This window comes from Mesoplodon mirus (assembly GCF_964341445.2).
Source record: "Mesoplodon mirus genome assembly, chromosome: 6".
Taxonomy (NCBI): Eukaryota; Metazoa; Chordata; class Mammalia; order Artiodactyla; family Ziphiidae; genus Mesoplodon; species Mesoplodon mirus.
The window spans coordinates 134,947,681-134,962,829 of record NC_138982.1 but is presented as its reverse complement, the minus strand read 5'-3'; the positions used below and the strand labels follow the sequence as shown (position 1 = coordinate 134,962,829).

At 41.5% G+C, this 15,149-nt stretch overlaps 1 protein-coding gene across 3 annotated transcripts in view; it reads left to right on the top strand.

Annotated features, from left to right (window-relative positions):
• The window catches only part of SYNJ1 (synaptojanin 1), a gene marked incomplete at its 5' end in the record, with an annotated part of 88,818 nt that overhangs the window by 15,017 nt on the left and 58,652 nt on the right, over positions 1-15,149 (top strand). For all 3 annotated transcript variants that reach the window (XM_082624812.1, XM_082624811.1, XM_082624810.1), the window contains 3 exons: positions 9,127-9,213; positions 11,075-11,342; positions 14,383-14,608. In XM_082624812.1, the coding sequence (XP_082480938.1) occupies positions 9,127-9,213; positions 11,075-11,342; positions 14,383-14,608 (581 nt within the window). The remainder of the gene's footprint in view (positions 1-9,126; positions 9,214-11,074; positions 11,343-14,382; positions 14,609-15,149) is intronic.

Below are 15,149 nucleotides of genomic sequence, written 5' to 3'. Positions count from 1 at the left end.
TGCTGAGTAATGCCAGCTGTGTCAGATGACAGAGTGCTGGAAAATAAGCCAATCCAGCAAACAAAGGGGTTGAGCAATGTGATAGAGAACAATAGGTGTGTTAAATTTCGATAGAGAGCAATTGATATACTTATACTCTGTTTTCTGTCGTCTATAAATAGATCGTCTCTATACCTTCTACCTTCATTACTTTCCTGTAGTTTAAATAGGAGACGTAGATTAGGCCTGCCTTCAGTCATGAATTTGTTCAGTTAAAAAACTCTGAAACAGGCACAGAGCTAAAATAATGAATAAGTTATCTGTATTAAGTTGTGGGATATCACTAGCTTGTGGCTTTATGTAGTTTTAAAGACTTCTTAACTACTTCTGTGATGACAGGTAAAGGTAAGCTTATGATTTCCAGCTACAAGTTTGACAGAGAAGGATATGAAAGCTAATTTATTTAGGATGAATGTAAGGAAAACATTTGTGACAGAGTATTAGCAATATTTACCCTTCCTGGGCTCTCCATTCTATAATTGCCGAGTCTGCTTCTTTCCCAATTTGTTATATATCTGTTATTTGATGAATATATGATAGCCTTGGGAAGAGCAGGCCGTGGGGCCATTCTCAAGGCTGTGGAACTTATTGCTACCTTTCAAGTTTGTAGAAGTCCTAGTGCCCATTGAACTTTTGCCTACTTGGAGGAAAATACCTCTCGGATCACTTAGAATCCCAGTAGCCTGTCCTCTCCCACTGACTGGCCAGGTTATCTTGTCTTCTCTCCTCTCTGAATTTATCCAGGATACCAAAGAATGTCAGAATAAATTTTATCTGGGGAAGTATCAAACAGACATCAAAGAAGAGAGAATAATGTCATTGATTCCCATGTATCTGCCAGCCAACCTCAGCGATTATCACAGACACTTTTTAAAATATATATTTATTTAGTTATTTATTTATGGCTGTGTTGGGTCTTCCTTGCTGCGCGCGGGCTTTCTCTAGTTGTGGTGAGCAGGGGCTACCCTTCGTTGCGGTGCGCGGGCTTCTCATTGCGGTGGCTTCTCTTGCTGAAGAGCATGGGCTCTACGTGCGCAGGCTTCAGTAGTTGTGGCGTGCGGGCTCAGTAATTGTGGCTTGCGGGCTCTAGAGCTCAGGCTCAGTAGTTGTGGCACACGGGCTTAGTTGCTCCTCGGCATGTTGTATCTTCCCGGACCAGGGCTCGAACCCGTGTCCCCTGCATTGGCAGGCGGATTCTTAACCACTGCGCCACCAGGGAAGTCCAATCACGGATGCTTGTGTTTATCTATATCCCTTATCTGCTATCTCCCCCCTCCGCCATCACTGTTTATTTTGAAGTAAACCCTGGACATCATTTAATTTCATCCATAAATATTTTTTGAGAATAAATGTTTATGGCACATATTTTATTTTGCTTTAAATTCTTTTCTATGACCTGATTCATATTCATATATTCACTAGGAGTAGATTCAGAGGGCCTTCAGGTGATCAGTTCTAATGACGTGAGGATATGTTAAAAATACAGCTACAATTATAAATTTATGCTTAAGATAGCTCTGTGTTCTCAGGAAATGCACATTTGCACTAGATTGATGACTAAGATTTAAAGCACGAATGAAAGATAGTGTTGAATGTGACATGAGAAGAAAAGTTTTTCCAGTTAAAATAAGGAAAATGAGGGGGTTAGTTAACTGTTGATGCCTGAGGTGTCATAGCCGTAACTTCAGAAGCCAGGCTCTGTCTTACCTTCCGGGCTTAACAAATGAGCTGGAGACATGTGGCCCTCCTTACCTCAGCTGAACTGCTCAAGATCTTGATCGGCTCAGAATGACTCCTAAAACAATGGGCTTCTTGGCTATTCCTACCTACCCGTGGTTAGAAATCAGTCACTTGTAAAAAGAAAGGTTTGTTTTTCCTAGCATTTTGTTTGTTTAATAACAACATGAAAAGGAGGGAAAAAAACCCACTTCTCTTTCAAAAAGCAGTCTGTTGCCCTCATGGAAAGCACAGTAGATAACCTTGAAAGACAGCAGTAACAAGAGAGTGAGTAGCCTGAACTTCCGTATCACCACGTTTCCTGAACTTTCATTTCTGCTCATTGTTTCCTCTGAGCTCTCCACAACCCCTGCCATTTTATACACTCCACAGCCTACACCCTGGTTAGCAGTCATTTAACAGTGCCCATTTTCCCATCCTCACCTTCACACCCCACCGCAGACATGACGTCACTGTGAGGAGCTGTTAAACTTCAATAATGAAGGCATTCAAATGCTGTCAACGGTAAGATAAAATGTTTATCTTTTTATGTATTATTTTATTTATTTATTTATTTTAAAGTTTTTTTTTTTTTTTTTTTAAATTATTATTACTACTATTTTTGGCTGTGCTGCACGGCTTGTGGGATCTTAGTTCCTGAACCAGGGATTGAACCCAGGCCCCCTGCAGTGAAAGCACAGAGTCCTAACCACTGGATTGCCAGGGAATTCCCCTTATGTATTATTTTAAAACTTACAAAACATCCCTTTTGTGCCAGAACCTCTCAATTTATTTTTGTCTATCAGATGAATACTTAATCAATAGCTGCAGTGTTTAGAGTCTCTGTGTTAGGTGGACATCGTGTTGAGATATAAAGAAATAAGACTTCGTTTCTATTGCTACTAGTAGACAAGTGTCTGTGGTATAAAGTAAAGAGAAGAAAGAGATTTCCTTCCAGCCAGAGTAATCAGAGGAGACTTCAGGAAGAAAGCGGCATTTTTTGTTAGGTGTTGAAAGGTGGGTAATATTTGTAAATACAAAGATGGCTAACAGGTATTTGGGATGGAAAGAACGTGGTGAACAACGAAAGAGGGGAGGGAGGGGAACACGTTACTCATTTTGGCTAAGGCCTGGGATGCAAGGGGAGAGTATTAAGGGAAAAAGAAAGATGGGGATGGATTGAGTAAAGTCGTTACAAATGCTGTGTTTTATCTAAAGGTTATACATGTTATTTTAAAGTGTTATGGCTTTCTTTCTTTTTTTAAATTAATTTATTTTTGGCTGCGTTGGGTCTTGGTTGCTGCGCGCAGGCTTTCTCTAGTTGTGTTGAGCGGGGGGGCTACTCTTCATTGTGGTGCCTTGGCTTCTCATTGCGGTGGCTTGACTTTGTTGTGGAGCACAGGCTCTAGGCACGTGGGCTTCAGTAGTTGTGGCTCGCTGGCTCTAGAGCTCAGGCTCAGTGGTTGTGGCGCACGGGCTTAGTTGCTCCACGGCATGTGGGATCATCCCAGACCAGGGCTCGAACCTGTGTCCCTGCATTGGCAGGAGGATACTTTTTTTTTTTTTTTTTTTTGTGATACACGGGCCTCTCACTGTTGTGGCCTCTCCCATTGCGGAGCACAGGCTCCGGACGCACAGGCTCAGCGGCCATGGCTCACGGGCCCAGCCGCTCCGCGGCATGTGGGATCTTCCCGGACCAGGGCACGAACCCGTGTCCCCTGCATCGGCAGGCAGACTCTCAACCACTGCGCCACCAGGGAAGCCCTGCAGGCGGATTCTTAACCACTGTGCCACCAGGGAAGTCCCATGGCTTTCTTATTTTAAGTAATCTTTTTATAGTGGAGGAATCTCAAATTATTTTCTAGAACTAAATTACCAGAGAAATGGGACAGTAATTTAATTAGATCCCTCCTAATCATATATTTCTCTGTATTTCATGGAGTTTCATAAAAGAAGGGGATCTTTTTCCCCCAATTAAAAAAATGTATATGGGGAGGGAATAAAATGGTATTATAAGAGTTTATCTTCATGCCATTTAGAGAAAAAAAGCTTCATAACTTAGGCATATGCACATGTATTTTCAAAGTTATTTTTGCTGGCTACATTAAGAAAATTTTTTTTAATTTTTAAATAATTTCAAATATATGGAAAAGTTGAAGTTCAGTACAAAAGAACTTTTTTTTCTGAACTATTTAAGACTACTAAGTTGCCAACAAGTTACCCTGTCACCCCCAAATACTTTATTACATATTTCCTAGAAAGGTATTCACCTACGTAACTACAATATAACCATCAAAAAATTAACATTGGTACCTTACTGCTGTCTAATCCTCAGACTCCATTTAAGTTCATCAATTGTCCCAACAATGTATTTCGTAGCAAAAAAGATCCAGTTGAATTTTGTATATTTTATTTAGTTATCATGTCTCTTTAGTCTCCTTAAGTGCGGAAAAGTTTCTCAGTCTTGTGACGTTTATGACCATAAAACTTTTGAAGATGAAGGCCAGTTGTTTTGTAGAATGTCCCTCACTCTGGGTTTGCCTTATGGTTCCTCATGCTCAGATTGAGGTTATCTTGGCAGGAATATTACAGAAGTGCTGCTGCGTTCTTTTCATTGTATCCTGTCGGTTGACACAATCTTTTTTTTTTTTTTTTGCGGTACACGGGCCTCTCACTGTTGTGGCCTCTCCCGTTGCGGAGCACAGGCTCCGGATGCGCAGGCTGAGTGGCATGGCTCACGGGCCCAGCTGCTCCGCGGCATGTGGGATCTTCCCAGACCGGGGCACGAACCCGTGTCCCCTGCATCCGCAGGCGGACTCTCAACCACTGTGCCACCAGGGAAGCCCCTTGACACAATCTTGACTTGTCCCATTACTGTTGGTGTTCACTTGGATTACTTGGGTTAAGGTGGTGTCTGCCAGGTGTCTCTGGCTGGCTCTTCTTTCCTTTATAATGAATAAGTGTTTGGAGGTGAGGTACTTTGAGACTAGGTATGGTCCCATTGCTCTTCAAACTTTCAGTTTATGGGTTTATTCAGTGGGTTGTAATCTGTTACTCTTATAATTTATTTTGATGCTCAAATGGTCCCAGATTTCACCAGTAAAAGAAGCCCCTTTAAGCCGGCTTCCGCATTTTTGTAACATGCCACCATCAGTCTTTGAACACTCCCTTGCTTTCTGGTGCGAAAACGTGTTATAGGCTCATCTTGTCCCTGCCCTTCCCCTGGACTTAGCTGTTTCTCCAAGGGGTCCTAGTTCCTTTTAGTGGAGAATGGAATTAGAAGGCAAGATCTGGCTGCTAGGCGTGCCGTTTGTTATTGGAGTATTGCTGGTCATGGTCCTGTCAGTGACTAGAGCTAAGGAGAGCATATAAGTGTATAAGTATATGCATACATAGTTATACCCACCCATTTATATCTCTGTCAGTCTGTGTCTCTAGAAAACCGTGAGTTCATACTGGTAACTCCAATTCTGATCAGCACTGCAGTGTCCTTTCTAGTTTCCTCTCTTTCCATGTTTGCAGTTCCCTTCTCTGACAGTGAGAAACCTACTCCTGTAGTCTTTGATCATTCCCCTGTGCATAACCACTCTCCTGTGGCCCCTGCAGTCTCCTCCACTGCGTGGCTGCCTTCTTCACCCCAGTGGGGCTCCAGCACCCTGCCTGGGGCTCCCTCCAGCGTACCCTGCCTTCTCCACCCCTCTCAAGCTCCAACATCCCGTGCCAGGTCACTCCTACTGTCTCTGGATGGACACCACCCTCCTCACTCAGACTTCAGCATCTCCTGCCTGGCTGTTCCTCCCCACAAGTGGATGCTTTCTTTCCCCACCTCTGGCTTCAATTCCATGAACAGGGCCACCCTTCTTACTCTACCTAGACTCTCACAGCCTGCAAAGGACCTCCTTCCATCCACCCCAAACCTTTGAAGCGTAAATGGAAAAATAGGTAATCATCTGCAGTCCTTTAGATTAAAAATATTTAAGAAGAAAACACTTGGTTTTCTTTTATGAAATTGGAAGTGTCTAGAGTTAAACGTTCATATGGCTCTGAAATTGCATTCACCAGTTCATTGAACATAAATTACTGAACCCCTCCTGGGTGCCAGGCACTGAGCTAGGTCACCGGGGATAGGACGGTGAGCTAGACAAAGCCCCTTCCCTCATGAAGCTGCATTCTCTGACTCTGTTTAAGCTTAAACAGGTTAGTAGCAAATTAGTAATCTCTCTAAGCCTGTTTCCTCATGTCAAGTGGAAATAGTCGCAATTCTGCTCGTGGGGTGCTTGTGAAAATTGAATAACACATGAAAAATACCTAGCCCAGTAACTAGTTAGCTACTGTCTTGATCATCACAGAAACAATATACAAGTACCTCAGCTAAAGCAATATTCGTCACTCTAAAAAATCATTTAATATTTTGAGGGGAAACCAAAAAAATTCCTGGCAGGGAAAATGAAACCTCATCTATTCTCTGAATCTTTTTTCTTTCTTTTAGCATACTTTTATCTAAGAATATGCACTTTAGTTTAAATTGTGTGTGTGTGTCCTGTTTCTTGAGTCTCAGAATATAATACAAAAGCACAAATAACTAAGCAACATGACATTTGTCTGCATGTTTGTATCAGGTGACAGTCTAATAGATGGGTCTTCTTTGGGCCTGAAAGACATGGTAGATTCATATGTTTGGAGCACAGTTAGTGAAAAGTTAATTATTATGCATTATTAGAGAGAGAACATTTTGTTGCAGGGTAATTTGTTATAAACTGACTTTCTCTTTTCTAAGGGAAGGTGATGACTTAATATTAAAAATATATTTTCTTTTTAACCCTTACTAGCTGCTGGTATTGGAACCCAACTGGTTGCTGCTAAAACTGATAGATACATCTAGTAACGTCTATATTACTCTACTAGTGATAGTATTTGAAATGCATATAACATGTAACCTGTAAAACTCTGGAATAGTATTTGCCCTGGAAGCCATGCCTTCTATCATCAGAGATAGCAAGCCTCTCTAAGGTTTGCTTTTGTACATGTGGTACTCTTAACAAGGCAGTATTTAGGGGAAGGAGTTCCTGTTTTACTTTATAAAATATTAAAATTTATGTTGTGATGTTTTCTAGCTGTGTTTCTTGTCACTGAATGTTAGGAGTAACTGTTCTCTAAATACATAGTGCAGTAATAATAATAGGAACTCTAGGAATGCAGAATGAAATTCAAATCCCCATAACTTTAGTGCCTTGGTGAAATCTTCTTCCTCAGATAAAGACCTGCCTCTAATAATGAACATACTAGAAAATTGTGACGGTGTCAGCTAATTGAGTGACTGAGTCCTTCAGTCTTAGCCTGTGCTGCCAACTAGCAGAGCACAGCTCATTCGAAGGCAGAAGTGGGATAACTAGGAAGAAGCATAAGAGTAGATGGTCTGAAAAGAGGTGAGGCAGGCGGGGAAAGTGAGCTGGTCTGTAGAACCCTGGAGAAGAGCTTCAAAACAAAGGAAAAGAGCTCTAATGCAGAGTACTATGGGATATTAGGAAAGCAGTAGACTGAGAAGATAGCCATTTTGTTGGCAATAAAGATCGACAGAGAGGGACTTCCCTGGTGGCGCAGTAGTTAAGAATCCGCCTGCCAATGCAGGGGACACGGGTTCGAGTCCTGGTCTGGGAAGATTCCCCCATGCCGCAGAGCAACTAAGCCCGTGCGCCACAACTACTGAGCCTGTGCTCTAGAGCCCGCGAGCCACAACTGCTGAGCCTGCAGACCACAACTACTGAAGCCCGTGTGCCTAGAGCCCGTGCTTCGCAACAAGAGAAGCCACCGCAATGAGAAGCCCATGCACTGCAATGAAGAGTAGACCCTGCTTGCCTCAACTAGAGGAAAGCCTGCACGCAGCAATGAAGACCCAACGCAGCCAAAAATAAATAAATAAATAAATAAAAATTTAAAATGGACTATAATTCTGAATCAGAATGTAATTAGAATTTATAACATACTATCGTTCATGTACAGATCATAGAGGAATGAGGAAAGGGAAATGGGGTAAGTGCAAGCGATAAGAGGTAAATAAGAAGTGAACCAGTCAGCTAAGAGGTGAGTTGGTGGGGTGTGGATAGGGAGTGGATAAGGGAAGGCAGTAAAGAAGAAAAGAACTGGAAGGGAAAGGATAGAATGAGAAAGAGGCTCGTAGCTTTCCAGATTTGTAGACCTTAGAATGTAGTATTTGTACTCATCCACTGAGTTACTAGCTGTGGTTTATGCTTCTTTGGTTCTGTGTTCAATTTTTAATAAGTGTATTTGCTAAGAACTGGGCATTTTCCTTTAAAGCTTCAGGATTTGTTTTTTTGTTTGTTTTGTTTCGTTTTTTCTGAATAGAATAACCACAACAGCCTGTCCTAGGGAAATTATTCTGTGGGTTATATTCATTAGCAGATAACATTAACTTCATAGCAGAAGAATTAAATCCAGACAAAGCCCAGACTGACGATATCCCCCCTGCTAGACTCTGTGGTCAAGTATTGCCATTAGCTTTCATTATTTAAACGTTAGTAGCCTTCTGTGCGTCAAGCACTGTTCTAAGTGTCAGGGATGAAGGGATGAATAGGACAGAGTTCCTGCCTTCAAGGAGCAGGCTGGCTAATGAGAAGGACAAGCGATGAGTGTATTTTAAATGTTTGGGCACCGTGAAGAGGGAGCTCTGTGAAAGACCTGTGCCTGGAGGAGTAAAGAAAGGTTTCCAGAAAGTGACTTTGTGCCTGTGTTTTTATAGGGCGAATAGAATTTTGCCAAGAGGCAAAGGTTGGGTATAGAGTCTTTCAGGCAGAAAGCCAGATCGTTGTGCAAAGGTACAGAAATGTAAAAGACCATGCTTGGGCCATAGTGATAGTTTAATACGATTGGAGCCTAAGATGCAGGGGGTGGGAAGGAGAGGAGAGTTATGAAAAATGAAGCAGAAAGGGTATGTTGAGGCCAGATTCTGGAAGGTTCTTTGTTAAGGAGTTGGGTGTTGTCCTATAGGGGATATCATAACAGAGAGTTTTCCTGGTATTAGAGTAGGTGAACAGATCAGTGGGACAGAGAAGAAAATTCAAAAGCAACCTCCAAAACATATGAATATTGTTAAAGGTAGTACTTCAGATCTTTAGGAGAGTATGGATTAGTGAATAGATGGGGCTGGAGTAACTTGTTAATTCTTTGGGAAAACTGTTAATTTACTGGTTTGAAAAAATATTTTATGCGATGCATTTATATTAAGAATATCAGATTTAGATTTGGACATTTTTGCTTGAAACTCTGGCTTTATAGCTAAATAGAATCTGATGTTTCAGGTCCTTTTTTTACCCTAAAACTCTTATTTATTTATTTATTTATTTATTTTTATAGCATCAGCAGAAAAAGAAGCAATCAAGGGTACATACTCCAAAGTTCTAGATGCCTATGGACTTTTAGGTGTTTTACGATTAAATCTTGGTAAGTAGTCAATATAATTCATCTATTTTTTTCGTTTCTGTTTTTGTAATTCTAAGGATTTGAGACTATCTATTTCAGACTCTATATCTGAGCTATACATGTGGTAACAGCTTTTAAACCTTAATTAAGCTAATCTTGAGATAATGCTTGTTGCCCGAAAAGGCATGCTGCATGCTCATGCTCTTGTGATTTTAAGTTCCAGAGACAGCGTCCTATTTGAACACTTGAAGAGACTGGTATCAGTTGTCAAAAGAGAAAATCAGGGCATTGCCCTTTTTCTTTGTTTCAGTGCATTTAGGAAAAGATGTCTTAGTGGGAACCACACACTGATTTCCCTGGTTTATAGTGGGAAAGACATCTGCTTTGTATTCAAAAGGTCTCAGTCGAGCCTGTGTCTGCTACTTAGTGTCACATGGGCTGCAAAGTAACCTTTATGATTCTATAACGGTGTGACTCGGAGCGTGGCCCAAGGACTGGTTACGTTCCATAAACTGTTTTGTTATTGGTCTGGATGAGAAAAGAAGCCAGCACCATCGTGCAAATCAACACATGGCTTCCTTCATTGATAAAGTCTTACTATGGAGAAAAAAAGAAGTCAGTGAAACCAAATGGTGAACTTAGTGATGTCGTTTTCTGTTCTGGGAGAAGCACCTTTTCTCACCATGAACTGGTAACTGAACTGGTTCATGGGGCATACTTTGAGGAGCTCTGGTCTATCAAGTGGAGATTTGCCATATGTTATGAATCTATCACATGTAAAGTACTGTGCCTAGCGCTTAACTAATACTGTCTTGGGTCATCCTCGCAGTCCAGTGAGATTTGTTTTAATCTTATTTTCTAAGGGTGGATATCTCAGGTTGGTTATGTTAACACAGTGAAGTTGGTCTGGATAATAAGTAGTGGAGGAGCCAAGGCGCAGGGTGCTTCTGCCTACGTTAAAGCCCACGTTCAAAGTACACCACTGCTGGTGGTTAAGAATCCGCCTGCCAATGCAGGGGACACAGGTTCGAGCCCTGGTCCGGGAAGATCCCACATGCCGCGGAGCAACTCAGCCTGTGTGCCACAACTACTGAGCCTGCGCTCTGGAGCCTGCAAGCCGCAACTACTGAAGCCCATGTGCCTAGAGCCCATGGTCCGCAACAAGAGAAGCCACCACAATGAGAAGCCCGCGCACCGCAACTAAGAGTAGCCCCCGCTCACCGCAATTAGAGAAAGCCCGTGCGGAGAAACAAAAGACCCAACGCAGCCAAAAATAAGATTAATTAATGAGTTAAAACAAACAAACAACAAAAACAAAGTACACCACTGCTGAATTCTACCTTCATACCCATTGCACAGAATTTTTATCAAAACTAGATGAAAAAATCCCTGAGTTTTTTATAAGCCAAATTGCTTTATAAGTTGTTTCCAAGAACTTTTTTGTCCACATAGCAGCAGCAGAAGCTCACATTTATGTGTCATTTTTTCAACCTTACTATTTACACAGAACTCTCACACTCATTATCTTGTCTGAACTTCCTAACAGTCTTAAAGGAAAGGTAGGGAAGATAACGCATATATATTTTTAAATTTGATAAATCTTGCATACCCTTCAATTAAGTAGAGGAACAGTTTCATAAATGTGAGATTATTCTGTTAGTGTTTAAATGCTTCATTATACTGAATGTATTTAAACAAGGATTTTTTCCCCTAACTTTTGCCAAAATCTAGTTGTGAACTTAAACATGTCTATGATAAACTTAAAATAACCACAAGGCCAGATTTTCAAACATGGAGACACGAGAAGGAAGGTGGAAGAAACTTTGAATAGCTTGAAAAACATTGGGACTTTTCATCCAATTAAAGTCTTTGGTTTTTGCAGGTGATATTATGTTACATTATCTGGTCCTCGTCACTGGATGTATGTCTGTTGGAAAAATTCAAGAATCTGAAGTTTTCCGAGTTACTTCCACTGAATTTATATCACTACGAATCGATTCTTCAGATGAGGATCGCGTTTCAGAAGTGCGAAAAGTGTTGAATTCAGGAAACTTCTATTTCGCATGGTCCGCATCTGGAGTCAGTTTGGATCTAAGTCTTAATGCCCATCGTAGCATGCAAGAACATACAACCGATAATAGATTTTTCTGGTGAGTTCATATTACATTTTTCCCTTTGTAATCACGTGCTGTGCAGCGTAGAAGGTTGAACAGTTATTTCCCGAGATAGCAGCAGTGGGCGTTGCCCATTGAGCACACCGCTCTTTCCTGCTGCAGGATCCTCAGCAGAGCATAGCAGGCATCCGCCGTCATTTTTTTAAAGTCGTCACGTGATGTGAAACCCATTTACTCTCCCTGATCTAGACTGACCTTCCATTTCAGACATGTATTTAAAAGATTTATTTTAAAATTAGGAACGAATTAATTGTAATACAGTTGTGTTACTCACATCCACTGTTCTTAGTTTTGAGGTCTTGTCTTAGAAAGGCAGCATTGCCTTTCTAAGCCCACATTCCCTTATTATTTTTAATTTTAAGGCTGTAAGTAGATGATCTTGATTCAAGAGCAACCGACTACGCGGAAGTAGTACGCTGGGATAAAGTTTAGTACTGTGATAAAATAAGACTTAATAAAGCTTACCGTAATAAAATATGTAACTGTGCCATATTTCACGATTATGCGTAAGTGTGCTGTATTGTAAGTAAGCACGAATGGGGCAGGGCCCACATGACTGTAATGAGTATCACTTTTCTGGAGCGGACCAGATTTCTAGTATAGCTGTTCTCTTGTCCACAGTCAGCATGGATGTTGACTTTTTTCCTTAACACAACGGACAAGTTTTATTCCATTTGTTTACTTACGTTATAAGGCCAAAGTCCGGGACTCTCTGCTCTCGGTCTCCCTCAGTAGTTCAGATTCAAGATGTTTCCTCCTGTATACTTTCCCTCCCACTTTCACTGTCTGCCTTTATGGTTCTGGAGAAGGCCCTGGGTGTCAGAGGGCTTAAAGTCAACAACGTTAGGACAGGAAGCTAACTTCAGAGTAATAGCTTGGTCACCTTGTAGCTCACATGGAAGTGTCTTGGCCCAGAGGAGTGGCATGGGGGAGCAGAGAGGGCAGGGTAAAAAAGGGCTTTGGAGCACTGTAGTCAGGGGCTGGGGTGCGGTGGGGAGGTCAGTGGGATGGATGAGTGGACGGAGTCCTGTCTGCTTGTGTCAGCCCTACACTTTTCTGACGGAAGAGACATTGAAGATTCTGCAAAAGGTAACGGTGTTGCAGCCGGACTTAGGCCAGCTATCCTTACCTTTTTCCCCACTGCTCATCCTTACCCAAAATTTCTTTGATTGAGAGAGAAAAGTCTTCCTGCCATAATTAGAAGTCCAGGCAGGTGCAGATGCATCGGCTAAATGGTTAGCAGTCCAGAATATCACTACGTTTAATCAGTGGGAATAATTCATGTGTCCTTGCATTCAATTATGGCTAGAGTTGGGGCAAATTTAGATAACAGATTGAAGGGTTTATCCAGCAGCAGACAGGCTGAGCGCAGAGGACGCTGAAATGCCAAAGGTGAGTCTTGCTCATTTTACAGTTTCTCCAGTTTTGCTAAGGATTGGATTCTGGAGCTTCACTTTGCACAGAAAAAAACGAAAGCTCTCAGAACTCATTGTGCTACCCTTGCAGCTTATTAGTAGGAGTATTTTCCAGGATACAGCCAAGTAACTTTTGTAGCCAGAGAGTAGCAACTTCCCATCACAAAAACCCAGGCAGCTTTACTCCATAGGAGATTTGAGGCTGCTGCCAGTCGATAGTCAGGTGTAAATTTAAACAGAATGAAAACAGCAAGGCATTGACTGCAAAGAAAAAGGAAAACTGACAGCAGAGGGAGAAACTCTACCTGAACAAATGTACAGATCCCGCTTCTGTTTAAATGGGGGACCTCTGCTAGGACAGGGGCCTCAGCTGTGGTGTCTGGACAGACTGGGTCACAGTTTGAGCTTTGCCTCAGATCAAGGTAGATAATAGTAAAGCGTGGAAGCTTAAGTCCTATTTTGAAATTAAAGATGGTCATCGGATTTAATGTTATCGCAGGAGTAATCCTGCTACTCATCGCCATTCCAGTATGCTTTCCTGAGTGGATGAGAAGGGCTGGGGTTGTAGCTGGTTTTCCAGGACTGCACGTGGCCACCACCTGTTTTCTCTCTCCTACAGCTGTCGCCTGAGGAGGCGGGGGTTGGGGACAACTGCTCCAGCCGCGTTGCTGTGTGTTCTTGGTACTTAATGGCCCTAAGGCGTCAAGAAAATGCTGTGACATTGTTTTTATACCTCTTAAGACAACAAGATAGTGCAAAACACTTAAGAAAGATTTCCGCTTAGATTGGTAGTTTTAAAACTCAGAGAACCAAGCTTCAGTATTCTAGAAACTTCACTTTTGTAAGGCACCTTTTGATCTGAAAGTACCAGATAGAAAGTTTTTCTTCCCGACAGTATGTTTGCTTTGGTGGTAGGTTGGTGAGGAGCTTCACATGTTTGCTGTTGGAGGAATAAGGTTTGGACAGAGCCCCTGAGGCGGTCAGCAGGATGAGAAGATGGCCGGCGAGGCAGGACCCCAGCCCCTCATCCCTGCTTTAGCCATAGCAACTCTGCTTTTATGTTTCCTGATCACCAGGCTTCTGCGTGTTCGTTTGAACAAAACTCTTTGCCCCCAAAAAGTTTGGCAACCAGGCCCCATCCGTTATCTAGAATGTAAAAGTATTCGGAGCAGTGGAAAACTCTAGACATGCATTAACATGGTAACCAGTAGCCCATCTGGCTATTTAAACTTAAATTAATTAAAATGGAGCCTTATAAAAGTCAAGCCTTAAGTAGAGCCTTCTAAAGTAGGGTGGGGATGTGTGTATGAAACCCTTTTTTGGAACAAGTGATAAATACATTATGAATAAAGTCATAACAGAAATGGGGACCAGATTCTAAAAACATAGAACGTACGCTTCTTTTCTATGGACCATAGATCACATGTCCAAGGATCTCATTTTATAGCCCTATCTTCCAATCCCTGCCATAGTAAATGTAAATGAATTGATTTATTTTTGGTGCCTTTTAATGTGCACGTTCCAGGAGCAACATTTTGAAACGTACGCTGTGTGTTGTCCAGTGCTCATTACGCTAATACAGTCACTTCTTTTTTTGTTAGGAATCAGTCTTTGCACTTGCATCTCAAGCACTATGGTGTGAATTGCGATGACTGGTTGTTACGCCTCATGTGTGGGGGAGTAGAAGTCAGAACAATTTATGCTGCTCATAAACAGGCAAAGGCTTGCCTTGTTTCCAGGCTAAGCTGTGAACGAGCTGGGACCAGGTTCAATGTCCGGGGGACAAATGATGACGGTCACGTTGCCAATTTTGTAGAAACAGAGCAGGTATATGTTTATATTGCTTAATTCATGTATTGGGGAGGGGCACAGAGAATAATAGAATAACAGATTTTTATTGGTTCAGAACTCATTTCGACATCTGTAATGTCGTTTTATGGTTGTTCTTGGCTACTTATTAGCCTTAAGAGAGGATTCCCCAAAACAAACTTATTTAGCCATGGCTCTTCAAGTAAGTAACAAAACTTTTTGCTAATCAGCATGGCATTGCCAGTGTCATACGTTTTAGTATTGAATTTAAAATCCTCAATTATAGAGCTAGACAGCTTAAGAAAAGTGTATTTTGATGAAATTAAGTCAAACCCAACTCTTAAAGCTAGGTATATAGTACCATTAAAATGAAAAGTTATAATATTTTTTACTGTGAAACTATGTAATTGTAAATTCAGGCCATGCCCCTGGTCCATTTCAGATCTTCAGATTAGTTTTTGAAAAATAGAAAAAACTAAAGAAAAAAAAATGAACTCTGAAGATATATGTATAAAATATTGAAATTCAAAAGGAATTCCTTTTTAAAAGTTGTAATTCT